Raw genomic sequence first — 13,059 nt, 5'->3', positions numbered from 1 at the left:
AATGGTTTTTATTGTACTGTACTGAAAGTAGTGTATCTCATTGCTCAGCCATCTCAAATCCCAGGTACAACAAAGACCTGCAGTTGCTCTCCATGTGCTAGGACTGTCTGTGAGGCATATCAGAATTTTTACAAGATTTACATCCAACACTTAAGGTGTCTCATTTCTAACAGTCACATAGTCTTGCTTCACTATTCAATCTCACATCTGGAAAAGAGACATCTCTGGAAAGGTCTTGTTTTCTGAAACACTCAAATAAAAGAATAAAATTGGAAATTATCAGAGGAGATGACTGAAGAGTTTTTGTTTATTGTTGGGGTTTTTTTTGTTTGTTTGATTTTCATAGTCAAGTTATTAAATTCAGAACTACCAAGATTGACTGACTGACTGATATTAAGGTCTTGCTGCCACTGGTAAGAAGCAGGAACATCTGCTTTGTGCTCTGAGCAGCTGTATGGGAGCAGAGACACTCACAGGACACACACAGAATCCCAACAGAAACAAAGCCTACCTCAAAGATTTGCATCTAATGCTCACAAAGCATGTGAACACTTACTGAGAGATCCATATTCACATGCTTACATTATTTAAGTTCTCTGATAATAGTTGACTTCAGTACTCAAATGGACAACAGTGATAGGACAGAACTAACCTGGTTCTGTGGGATTAATTTAAGCAATTTTCTTGATGATAGGAATTCAACAGTTAAGCTAAATATTTTCAAGGGTAAAGGTAAGCAAACACACATGAACAGACATACACTTATGACTTCAAAAAATTTAAAATAAACTATCCAGCAGAAATGAAACTTGAAGGACAAACATGCACTAAATATTTAATTTTAAAAAGTTAATTTCACAGAAAGCCTTCTAAAAGTAATTCTCCCTTTTCTAAGTTAATTTTTGTTTTATTCATTTTTGTCCACCGTCTACAGTCCTGAGTGAAACATTCAAAACTTACTTTTTTACGTAGTTTTTCTGCAGCATCTAGTTCAGCTTTAATGGTCTTATCAAACTTGTTTAAGAGCTTTGGTTTCTTCTTCTTTTTAGCTAGAAGAGATTTAAAAAACACACAGGTCATTACCTCTTTCATATTTCACAGCAATTGTTTGGAGTAACCTTTAACTAGCGACTAGTACTGTGCTGGTAAAGTGCATGATTTTCAAATAAGGCAGTTTCAACTGAAAAGAAATTAATTTCTTACTTATTACAATCACAAACTCCTGTATGCAAAAGCAGTCTTCAAACTGAATACTTTGCAGTCAAGTTTTTGATAAAGCATTTTTCATCTCATAGTCAAGGATTTTTTTCCAAATGGTTCAATTGACATGGAAGAACAAAGAGAATGGTTATTTTTCCACATTTATATGGTATTGTGAAAAATATCATTACGGGACATGTAAGTAATTTCTGAAGTTTTGCCTATCTATGTCTACTCCTTTGTCTAAAGTAATTAAAAGAGTTGATAGCAATTATAGTTACTCAGGGTAGGAGGGACTCAAAAACTCATGTAGTCCAACTTCCTGCTGAAAACAGGTTCAACGCTGAAATGTCTGATCAAGACTGCTTTAAGTGATCAAGTTTCCACAGCTTAGCAAACTGTCACACAGTAGCAGAGCAGTAGGAGTATGTAGTAAACCAGCCTTGAAGTAAATAGTGTAAAGTAAATTGCATTTGAAGCAAATTGAAGTAAATTGTGTCAATTTAAATGGCTATTTACTTCATAGCAATTCACTTTTAATGTCTATTTGGTTGCATTAAGTATACTAGACATTAAAAAAATGCAAATACACTACTGAAAGATATGACAGCAGATAACTGCTTTTATCCCTATTTGCTATAGCTGAACTTTGCTTTTTTTTTTTCATTAGAAAAAAACCCACCTTTTCTGACACAAGTAAGGGAAATCTATATTAGCTGATACAAGTAACTACCAGTTATGTATATCAGTAATCAGTAGCACATATTTTTGCTTAAATTACGCATTACTGTTTTTTCCCCTCTATGGGCAGTAAGTCATTAATAGCATGAAAAGTAGTAAAATTATTATTTCCTTTGTAGAAGTTTAAACAGGGAATGCTGTAACTGGTATGTGTAAAGCTAAACCCAAACACCATACAGCTTAACATCACAAGACTGCTGCAATGCTGTAGCAAGTATTTTGGATAACAAGGTATTGTAACTAGCCATGTTTTATTCTGCTTCCCAAGTCCTCGGGTGCACTGTCAGGAATGACAAGAGCCACCACATGCTACTGGAAGCTGGGCTCATGGTTCATGAAACAATATTTTCTGAGACTCTAATCCTACACAGAGCTTTAGGCAGACAAATCACTTCATCTACATTAAACCTCAGAAAATTACCACTGCCTAAGTTAATACTAAACCAATACTAACTCCATCCAAGCATTAGAGGATCTCATGAGTCTGAGCTGCTTCTGTATGAGAAAAAAAACCAAAACCCTTGACTACTTTTGATTCTTTCTGTGTAAGATTTTTACTGTCATATTCAACACTGAACTGAGACAGCTCTGCATGGAGAGAGTTTTTCTTACATTACCTTTGTAAACTATTCTGCAGCATTGGTATGCACAGTTAAATAGATGTTATTGCTTTTCAGAGGCAGGGGGGAAATAGAATTTAAGCAGGATTGAAGCTATCCTACAAAAAAATTCCATTTACTTATTCACAAAGGTCTTATGAAGCTTTAAATATAAAAGTGTATTAAGATCTATAAAGGAAAGGTACTAAAGAAGCAGTGCATTAGGATTATTATATCCCTGTTGATCCTTCTTATAATAGAAGTGACTGTAATTTTCTAAGGCATTAGGACCAAGAAGTTAAGAAGGAAAAAAACTGTCTGACATACAGGAGTTTACTCCTTTTTCAGGATAAACCACCAAATAGCATACTTTAACATATTGGTTTTGCTCCCCTAAACACTTCAGGTTTTCATTGTACCCTATGACTCGAAATCAAGCATTTATACTCAAGCACACAATAATGCACTTAAGGAATGCAGTTATGGAACTGAACTCACCAAAGAGATGCTTTGTTTTGGGTTTGTTTTTTTTTTTTTTTCCTAATATAATAATATAGATGGTTTTCATGTCTTTTGTTCATTCCCCATAGATAATACAGTAGAAATGCATTTCAATCTGTGGCCTATTCCAGTCCTGCTATGTCCTAATTTAATATTATCCATTTCACAGGAAAGTGATGTCTTTACTGCATTTTCATGCAGTTAATGATGATAATGATTAAGTAGCACAGCACTGGCTCTGTTCCAAGTGTTCATACCCCTTGAATCCAGCAAAAGTCACAGAACCAGCTCTCATCATGAAAGCAAGGATCCCTCCACCCCACACCTTGAGTCCACGGTCACTAACAGGTATGGTCAGAAGTTTCTGACATAACGTCACTGGGCCTGAAAAAGACCACTCCATAACATGCAAAAGGTTTGTTGGGTTTTGTGGTTTTTTTCTTTTCTAAAAATACACCAGCTCAGTTTTTCAAGAAACCATTGCTATTTCTAAGTCCTGGCTTGCTCAACAGCAGGTGTGGATGAACCCAGAAGCATCAGCCCAAGGAGCCAATAAACGCAAGTGTCCCTGAGGACTTTTTAGGTTGGTTGAGCTCACAGCTGCTACGTGAAACCATCATTTGTTGTTAGCAAGAAAACTGAGGCATGTCAGTTCCTCTGGGTACATGATCTGGGGAGCTTCCAGCTGGATGTCACCACCAAACACTTGGCTTGTTACTGTTCTCCAAGTAGGAGGCCGTACATACAAGAAACGATGTAAACCACAACTAAAATGTCAATTCTCAGTTCTTACAGCGTGAATGAAAATCTGTATCCAAGACTGGCCAGTTACACAGAAACTGTGTATTCAGTAAGGGAGAACAGCTATTTGTCAGCTTTCTAACTTACAGTATTCATGGGAACACAGAGTCATTTGGTCCTTCTCAAACTCAGTAAGCATGGCAACAGCGAGGCTCCTTCGAGGCAAAGGAAAGAAACTTTCCCACCCACCAAGAAACTCTTATTGCCTGTGGGACACTGTTTCCACAATTCCTTTAAGTTTACAAGGAGATGAGACAGAAACAGCTCAGAAGAAAAAGTGAATGAAAATCTTACAAGTCTGTGGCACAAAGATATGACAGCTTTCCCCTCATATCTGACTTTGGTGATGTGTTGGAAGAACCTTTTTGCCACCCTCCATTACAAAAGAGTATTATCTTCTCATTTTCAGCACAAATATATATCAGCTCTAGACCAGCAGGAGATCAATATGAAAAGCTGGAAAGGAGCTGTTAACAGAAATATTATTCAGCTGCTAGGCACCAATATAACACAGTAAACAGTATATAACAAGCAATCATTTTCATCTCCCATTCTAGTCCTATGTTAAAGGATTCACCAGGGAGCTTTCAGTGTAACCATCAAGCATTCCTCTATATTAACCAGATAGCCTGCTATCTCCCTGCAGGGGTATTTTAATAAATTATCCATTGCCTTCTTCTAGTGTAATAATCTTTTAGCAGATGTGACCCAATATATTAAATTCAATGTTACAAAGAAGTTAACTTATCTGTTTTCAGAGGGAAAAAAACATGTAATTTTTTTCCAATGACTTACAGATTTCACCATGTAGCTGAAGTAATGCACGATCACACAACTGCTAGGATGATTTGTGGTCCAAATCTGGTTGAGCATTAAAATGGTGGTAATTCTTTTATATATCATACTATGGTCTTGCAAGAATAATACTTAGAATTTTCAATAATGGCCTTAGATGTAAGGATAGGCTTTCTATTAGGATTGCTGTCATAGGACTGCTGAAGAGTCCCTCAGAGAAAACAGTTTTCGCTGTCAAAGCAGCAAGCTAGGAAGAAGTCTTACATGAAACTCCATGCTGGTTCTTTCTGTTGTAGAATAAACAATGGCCAGTGATGACAAGCAATCTCATATTTCCCTTCTGTATTAAGATACAGAAGAAAAAAAAAAAAAAAAAAGAAGGAAAATATTTTGGAAGTGGTAATGTATTAAATGTGCAGTAAACTTAATAGCCTGCAATGTCATCCAATGAAAGATGATGAAATAGCTATTTTATATACCTATTTTGGCATATGAAAACTAAAATACCAGGCATATTTTATGTTTTTATGTTGAAAGGCACCTTGTCATCACCAAAACCAGTAATAGCCTTTTTCTACAAAGGACAGAGAAATACCTTTTGAAAAATAATGAATGCACTGCTAGATACTCTTTAGACCACAAGAGCATCACGTGAAAAATAAGTAAAAGTAACCAAATTATTAAAGGTGATTGAATCACTTACTTTTGAAGAATGGTTTAAAAATATTTTGTCTTTAATTGTGCGGGGGCGGGGGGGCAACATTTACATCTGAACAAGCAAGAACAAAGGGCAAAAAGGTAGCGGTAAAGAGTTTGCTACTGGAAGAGGGGCACATACCACTCTGTAAGAAGTGGCTACAGAGATGAAAAGAATAAATTATTTTCTATATCGCCATAGTCAGGACAAGGAATAAAAGGCTTAAAATTGCTACAGCAGAAAATTTGACTTGAACATCTGGAACTAGTATCTCTGAGCAAGCACAGAACATTGCTGAGGATAGTTGGTGGAATTCTAACTACTGGGAATTTGTAAGAACAAGTTGTACAAGCACCTGCCAGGAACAATGCACACAGCTGGTAAAGCCTTTGGCCAACAGACTAGACAAAGCTTCAGTGTCCTATGTAGTCTTATTTTCTACAATTCCTGTAATAAACTGCTAGAAGTCAATGCAATTTAGTGCCAAGATTATAGTTACACAGGGAACTTCCATTTTCTCATTTGTTACTTAAAGAAATTCCCCCAGAAGCTCGCTGTGCCAGTCATCACTGTGATGGAGACTCCTCCTAGCCCTATGCCAGCAACAGAATATTGAAGTTCAAAAATAAATGGATCAGTTGCATATCATCTGATCTAACAATCACGCTTTTATGTTCTGTAGTTTTTACTAAACCACTAAGCTTCTGGTCATCTCCCTTCTCTTTCCTTCTGTCATCCTCTTCTCCAACCTCTCCCCTTCTCAACCTTGATGCCCTACCACATTTCTTCCCTTTCATTTCTACACTTGCTCACAATCTGTTCCTTGGTCCAGCTCTCCCTATTTATCCCCAACTGGTTCTTAGATATCTGTCATCTTCCACACACTTGCTGCTCATGCCCTTCTTCAAGGGTCTTTTCCCCTAAACTCCCTTGCCCCAAATCCCTGTTACTAACCATCTACTCTACTGCTACTCTCCATCTCTGCTGCATACTTCAGAAAATTATTAGGACCATAAGCAGTCATGAAAGTGACTCAAGGAAAGATGAATGCAAGTGACAAAGCCTCTCTGCTGTCACATAATTACATGTGCCCCATACCAAATGGTGCTAACAGAGCATAAGTATCCCTTTGCGAGAAACACTTCACCTACTTCTACACATGATGCAGCACTGTGTTAATTACCTGCACATTATCACAGCCTGAGCAAGAAGCAATACAACTACTTGCCTCAGCAGCAGTACCTCATGGCATAGCTCTTTGCTCTCTAGCTAGAAGTTCATTCATTTAGTCATCACTTGAAAATGTCACCAGTGCAGCGACAACTTAAAATTAAGACAACTAAATTTAGGTTTCTCTATGTAGACACCTAAACCCTGCTGTAATCTTTAGAAATCTAGTTATTACAGTCAATGGAGCCTAAAAAGTGAGTTCAGCACAAACTAAACACCTACTCGGTGGTTAGCTGAAGGCTCCACTGACTGTATAGACGGCTGCTGTATATAACGCAGTTTGGACACCGCACCAGCACACGCAGCCACATGCACATGTCTTGATCCGGAACCGAGTCCCATTCAGGTTGTTCTCCTCACTCATTGACATTACTGTAAGTTGGTAACTCTTACTCCCGCAGGCTGTTTGGAAGCCAGTAGCGTGAACACTGAAGGACTCAGGAAATGGCTCGCGCCTTCCTTTCAGGATCTGATCTCACAGAAAGCTTCAGAGCAGTGAAGGAATAGCATCAGAGGAAATCCTGCTCAGGTCTAAAGATCGAGACCAGAATATGCCATCCGCTTTGAGACAAGTGGAGATACAGTAACAAACAGGGACTGGGCAGGGGACGGATAATGAAATTAGTGGCCAAACTCAAACATCTCTCCGCTGATTATTAGCCAGCATGTGCATGTGCGAACTAATATTTTGTAGCTGTTAATACTACACGCTCTTGCAGAGGAAAAAATATACATTAAGTTTGCAATAAAAGCTTTTTCTTTTTTTCATTTAAACACTGGAAAAAAATAATCGAAGAAATCAGTGCAAAGTACATCTTGTGAGCTACTGAATCTTTCTTGAAACCTTCCAAAATCAATTTTTAGAAAGGCATTTCCAAAATGAGTTTTCCTACAGCAAAATTTCATCTAAGTGGTGTAATTTCAGAAAAAGTATAAGTGATTAAAACCAGTGCTTTGTGATAATTACCAGTGCTATTATTAGCTTTTTCTGTAAAAACAAAAGGCTGGTAATATTAAAAAAATAAAGTTCTGTAAATCTTCATCTGAAGCAGATCTGTCTTCTTCTCTTAAGTAACTGTCCAGACAAACAGCATCAGGCAAAAAATTTTGCAACTTCTTTGTGGATTTTATTCACAGAATTATAATGCAAATATAATTTATTGATACTTTACAACTTTTAACGCAAAAGCTGCCCAAAGAAATAACAATCAAGGAATGAAACTTTTCTAGAATTTCTCACAAATATCCTCAAATGATCAAATGTCTGTATGGTCCTGTATAACTGAGCAGAACACAAGGCTTGAAATTGGTGTAACATGCCAAGTAAGCCAATTATGTTAATGAAGTAAGTGCATCCAAACCAATTACATGAAGTAACAAGGAAAAAAACATATGGAAAAAAAAAAAAAAAAAGTGATGACTAGTACATGGCAAAGAATTGATTACATCTGACTATAAGGCCAAAGCAATCCAGAACAAACTGGTAGAAATATTATATCAGAAATAAGTAGTAATAATACCTCTGTAATGGAGCAAATGAATCCTCTGTAGCCTCCACAGAAGAGGGGGCAGGTAAGTAAGCTCTCCATTTCACATTTTCATCTGAACTACAAAACATCAGCCAGGCTAAGGAAAACCTCATTCTCCTAAAAGAACAGACACTGCTGACCTGCCTGATTAGACATCAGCCTGATATCTCAAAACAGTTAATACTTCATTAGCCAGAACTGGACAAAAATATGGAACACTATCGTAATTATCTTTCATGATTAATATGCTTTTTTTATCCTAAAGATACACCATGCACTTGGCGTTTTAACAAATAGCAAGTTACTTTTAAGTGGGTCTCCGATATTGTCTACACTGTAAAGACTTCAACTAGTTGTTTTCTGAAAAGATCACTTAAAGGAGGGTGTACATTTAGCACAACACATAGCATGAATTGTTCTGTCCTTGCTGACATACTCTGAGCCTCTGATCAAAGGATACATGTACATTTTTGTTCCTGAGCAAAGTAAGAGGGAGATAATATCACGCTGCTATTAAAAATCCCCAAACAATTAGTGTTTATCTCTAAAAACCCGAATGCACTTTCATACACTTAACACAAATAATCTCTTACTCCTGTGCCTTGTAAAAAGTTGGGAGCAGATATTCTACAATTTTGTGATTTTATTCTGACACAATAGACATGTCAGGAGGAAGGACACCACAAACAGAGAGCTTGTTAGCTGACGTGCAACTGTGGCCAGGAAGAAATCTCAACTGGGATTAGGTCAGGCAGTGTTCCACCCATTCTTGCTGCCCTTTTCTCCTCTTATTCCTATTCCCTTTCCTAAGTCCTCTGCTCTCTTTCTTATGTTTGGAGCCTAGGAGAAGTGGTGGAGCGGGAGGGCAGGCTTACCTGCTGCACTGGAGCTGGCACCTTGGACCTCTCCTGTGCACTGATAGTGACGACTGACATCCTGGTTGCTCTAACTTGGAGGTCTGGGAGGAAGGGTGCCTTCCACATAGGCTAAACTGTCTTGCTTTAAAATGTTTGGAAACTAATGCTGTAGGATTCATAGTCAATGGAGAGGGGCAGTTGCCTCCTCTGTAATTATGAGAGTCCATATTACACTATTAGCATGAGTATTTCTTGTTAAACGTGTCTTCTAATGAAATATTTATTTCCTCAGAAATGGTGAGCCGATAATGTCTCCATCTCTCCGAGGGTGTGGGGAGAGAACATGAGGATACAAAGACATTGCTTCCTATCTAACAAACCACCTCATAAGTGGGGTTTAGTTCTTGTCATTAGATTATTTATTTATTTATTCCTATTGTCATAATGTTAAGGGAGCATTCCCAGTGGCTTCCTCTATCTTGCATCTGCTACTACTGGCACATAAAACAGAAAGCAGCTAGGGCTCTGCCTTTTAGTTAATTACTTCATAAGGCATAAGGATTCAAGACAAACCATGGTCTTCACAGCCACCTTGAGGACACATGGTCCCCAGCTTTTTAATTGAAAACTACACTGGAACAATCCTGCTGCACTGACTCTACGTTGTGCTTACCACTAGCAGATAAGTTTTATTTAAGTTTTGAACAAAGTTTAAATAAAAGCCATAACTATATAGCTGTAGAGGTTATAACTATGTAATGATGTCTCCTTATTTCTCTCCCACGTTGACAAAAATAGACAAGTGGGGGGTGCCATCTCTAAACCTAATCTGAAATAAAAACCTCCTCATGTGACACAGTCTCATAGTCACTAGCAGCAAAGTCTCATCCTGCCAGCTCTCCACCTTAAACTGTCAAAATCTAAGGAAGCAATTTCCAGGAAAGCCATAGGCTTTGTTTTCTAAATACCCTCCTATCCCTGCTGCGATACAAATTCAGTAGTATTGCTCTTGGCAACTTGCGGACGGGCACCTTAAAAGACAATGATAAGTAGATACTGACAATCATGGTCTGTAAAAGTTTTCTAATTAATTTTGTGACCTTCTGTTTTACTAATTCCCCCCACCCCCTCCCTCAAATACTCCGACCTTCCCAGTCCAAGTTTCAAAGTTTCAGTTACGGGCTGAAAAACATACATATGTATTACTAAACCAACTACTTTTACCTGGAATTCAAAATTTGCTCAAGTAATTGTCCTCCCTCCTCATACGAGGCCCGTATCATTACCCAAATTAGTTTTTGAAATTGTGCTGCCTCTCACTGGGTGCTCGAATGAGAATTTGATGATGATGAAAAACTCCTGTCATTGTCCTGTTGTTTGGGAAGCTCATTAGGTGAGATACAGATAGCGTAGGTGATCCACTTGTTTTATGGGCTTCTACAAATGATAACTTAGAAGGTATAAAAACAAGTAACTGCATCTAGACAATTTAAAGCCAGTAGCACTACAATAATTAAAAGATCTTTCTAAACTGTACTGGTAGAACAGGCAAAACCTCTATAATCAACTTATCTGGGGAAGCAATCAGACAATAAAAACTGAGGCATTTTATGCACTAATAAAGCTGTGGAATCTAATGACTATAATAAAACTTTAGCTGCAGTTATTCCAGAACAATTTCCCTTGCAGTAAAAAGTATTTTACTGGGTTTTCTGTCTGAAATTACTGTTGGTTGGTTAGATGTTGATCATAAGAAACAACTGCAGAATGATAATTTTATTTTTGGCATGTATTTCCATCATTCACCTCTCCATCATGAAGTCTTTTGGCTTCATTCAAAGGCTAGAATCAAGCAACCCTTTGACAAGACCAGAAATAAATTTCTTCATCGGCTTTCTGTACAAATATACACACTAATATTCTAATGTCCTATACTTTTAGTTCAGCATGGTGTTATGCAGCAGTTTTGGACTTTGAGAACTACAATTCTATGACGTACAACACTGGTCATTCTGCCCACAGCTCATATGTGATGCAGGCTACAATTTAGTACGTAAGTAAATCAATAGGTAGTATGTATACCCTTAAAAGTAGAGCTTGCAAGGGTGGAACTCAGCCCACTTAACTTGAGGTGACAATGCTGGAGGTGAGCTAAGCGTGTAAGCCCTTCCTACAGCCAGTGGGGCTCTGGTTAAGGTTCTCAATGGAGTTTAGGGGACAACTCATCTCACCCTGCAGCAAAAACCTACGTTTAGCTAGAAGAACAGCACTTTAGCCACCACAGGTTATATCTCTGCTGGTACCGCAATGGAATCCTACATATCCTATTCAAAGGTAAATACCTCGAGTAAACCGAGGTGAATGTTGACCCTAGTATCAGAATGACACTTGCAGGGCCACTTGTGGAATGACATTGCCCTAAGCCTGGCTTATGTAAACGTCTGTCCCTGATGCAACACAACTGAGTGCTCCAACCAAATAGCATTTTCACTTTCATGTTTTATCAGTTTTGAAAAGTGAAAAATTATTATTGCAATGCTGCTGATGTTCAGTGTATGAAAAAAACACGGTCATTGCAGAAAACGATTGTTCCAGTTTTTATATCCATTCTTCACCAATATAAATGAATAATCAATATATGCCAATATAAGCCAAAGTAGAAAAATGAAACTCCTTACTTAAATTTAGATTATGTTAGCCTGTGATCAAAACCAACTAAAACCACCTTATATGGAAAGAAGTCTTATGGATGTGGTATTTATGCCCTGGATTGTAATACCTGTGAAACATTTTAAAGAATTATTTCTCAGATTCAGCTGAAACATCCATCCCATTTAAATTACTTCTGCAAGTATAAAGTCTGATCACATTCTTAAGGAGAAGATTAAAAAATCCTTCTCAATTAAAAATAACAGAGAAAACTTGAAGTAGTAGTACACTACAAACGAGTTTCGTTTAGTTTTTGTTTCTTTAGAGGAGTTTCTGGAGGAGTTTCTTTTAATACAGAAGACATTTCAGTGAGACTTTTAATAAACAATGAAATATTATTAAAAAACTGACATTTACAGAATTTTTAAGACATTTTGTTAACAAAGTACTATGAAGACTGCAGCTGTGAAAAATGTTAATGTTGTAAGATCCACTCAAAGCTGTAACTAGTTTCTGCACAGAAAACTGTGTTTTGGGGCTTGTATGTTGAAATATCTAAAAAAAAAAATTTAAAAAAATGCAGACTTGCACATACATCTCTGTGCACTGTCAGAACCATATGCAATCCCTAAACCCAAGCCAAACATGAATTTTCAAATTCCCAATTCCTTAGATTTCTGAGTTTTCTACATATACCAGACAGCCACAGTACAGTGTTTTTTTAAATACAGCTCTCATCAATTTATTCCTGCATCTTATTAGGGTAATTTAAAATAAACCAATCCAATAGTACTTCAAGCCACTTTCTATGAGTAGAATATCTATAGCTAGACACTTTTATTGAAAGTGAGAACTTACACAGTTCAAACTGTGAAAACTTAAAACAGTTCAACAAAATCCAACTTGTTTGAAAACCACACAAGCAGTTTAGCTAAAAACAAATTTCATAAAAACTGCAGGGTTGTTTTTCCCTGTAGGATGCAAAATTTTATCAATTTAACCTGGAAAACAAACCCAGCCCTTTTTCCAACTTACAGAAATCCTATAGTCTGCAATGGCAGCACTCAGCAGAAGCATTTATTTAGTTGCTCGGTGTTTAAAATGGAACAAAACCACACAGCACTTTGGGTGCAAAAGGAAAGTGGCTCCACCTTTTTATACTTTCAAGCCATAACATTCTCTTACAAGTTCTGATTAATAAAGCTACATAATAGTAAATCCGTACATTTTCATTTTCTTACACAAGCTAGTATTTTTACCTGTGAATGCTTTTTACCCATACTGGAAGGCTATTGTATATCATTTTATTCTACTGTTCTAACAGGTCAATAAAACTAATAGTGCATAATGGTGGTTTTTACTACTATCAAGTATGTAAGCCCAGTGCAGTAAGGTATTTCCTGCCAAATCTATCCCTTTATAAATGGAAATGTGGATATAATTGCCTTGCTTTTCAAGTA

At 37.2% G+C, this 13,059-nt stretch overlaps 1 protein-coding gene across 11 annotated transcripts in view; it reads right to left on the bottom strand.

The window, feature by feature from the left end:
* ASPH (aspartate beta-hydroxylase) overlaps positions 1-13,059 on the bottom strand; it is a 121,114-nt gene that overhangs the window by 40,033 nt on the left and 68,022 nt on the right. For all 11 annotated transcript variants that reach the window (XM_030012256.2, XM_030012252.2, XM_030012248.2 and 8 more), the window contains one exon: positions 961-1,049. In XM_030012256.2, the coding sequence (XP_029868116.1) occupies positions 961-1,049 (89 nt within the window). The remainder of the gene's footprint in view (positions 1-960; positions 1,050-13,059) is intronic.

Source organism: Aquila chrysaetos, chromosome 4 (genome assembly GCF_900496995.4).
Source record: "Aquila chrysaetos chrysaetos chromosome 4, bAquChr1.4, whole genome shotgun sequence".
Lineage (NCBI taxonomy): Eukaryota > Metazoa > Chordata > Aves > Accipitriformes > Accipitridae > Aquila > Aquila chrysaetos.
This window is presented reverse-complemented; position numbering and strand designations above follow the sequence as displayed.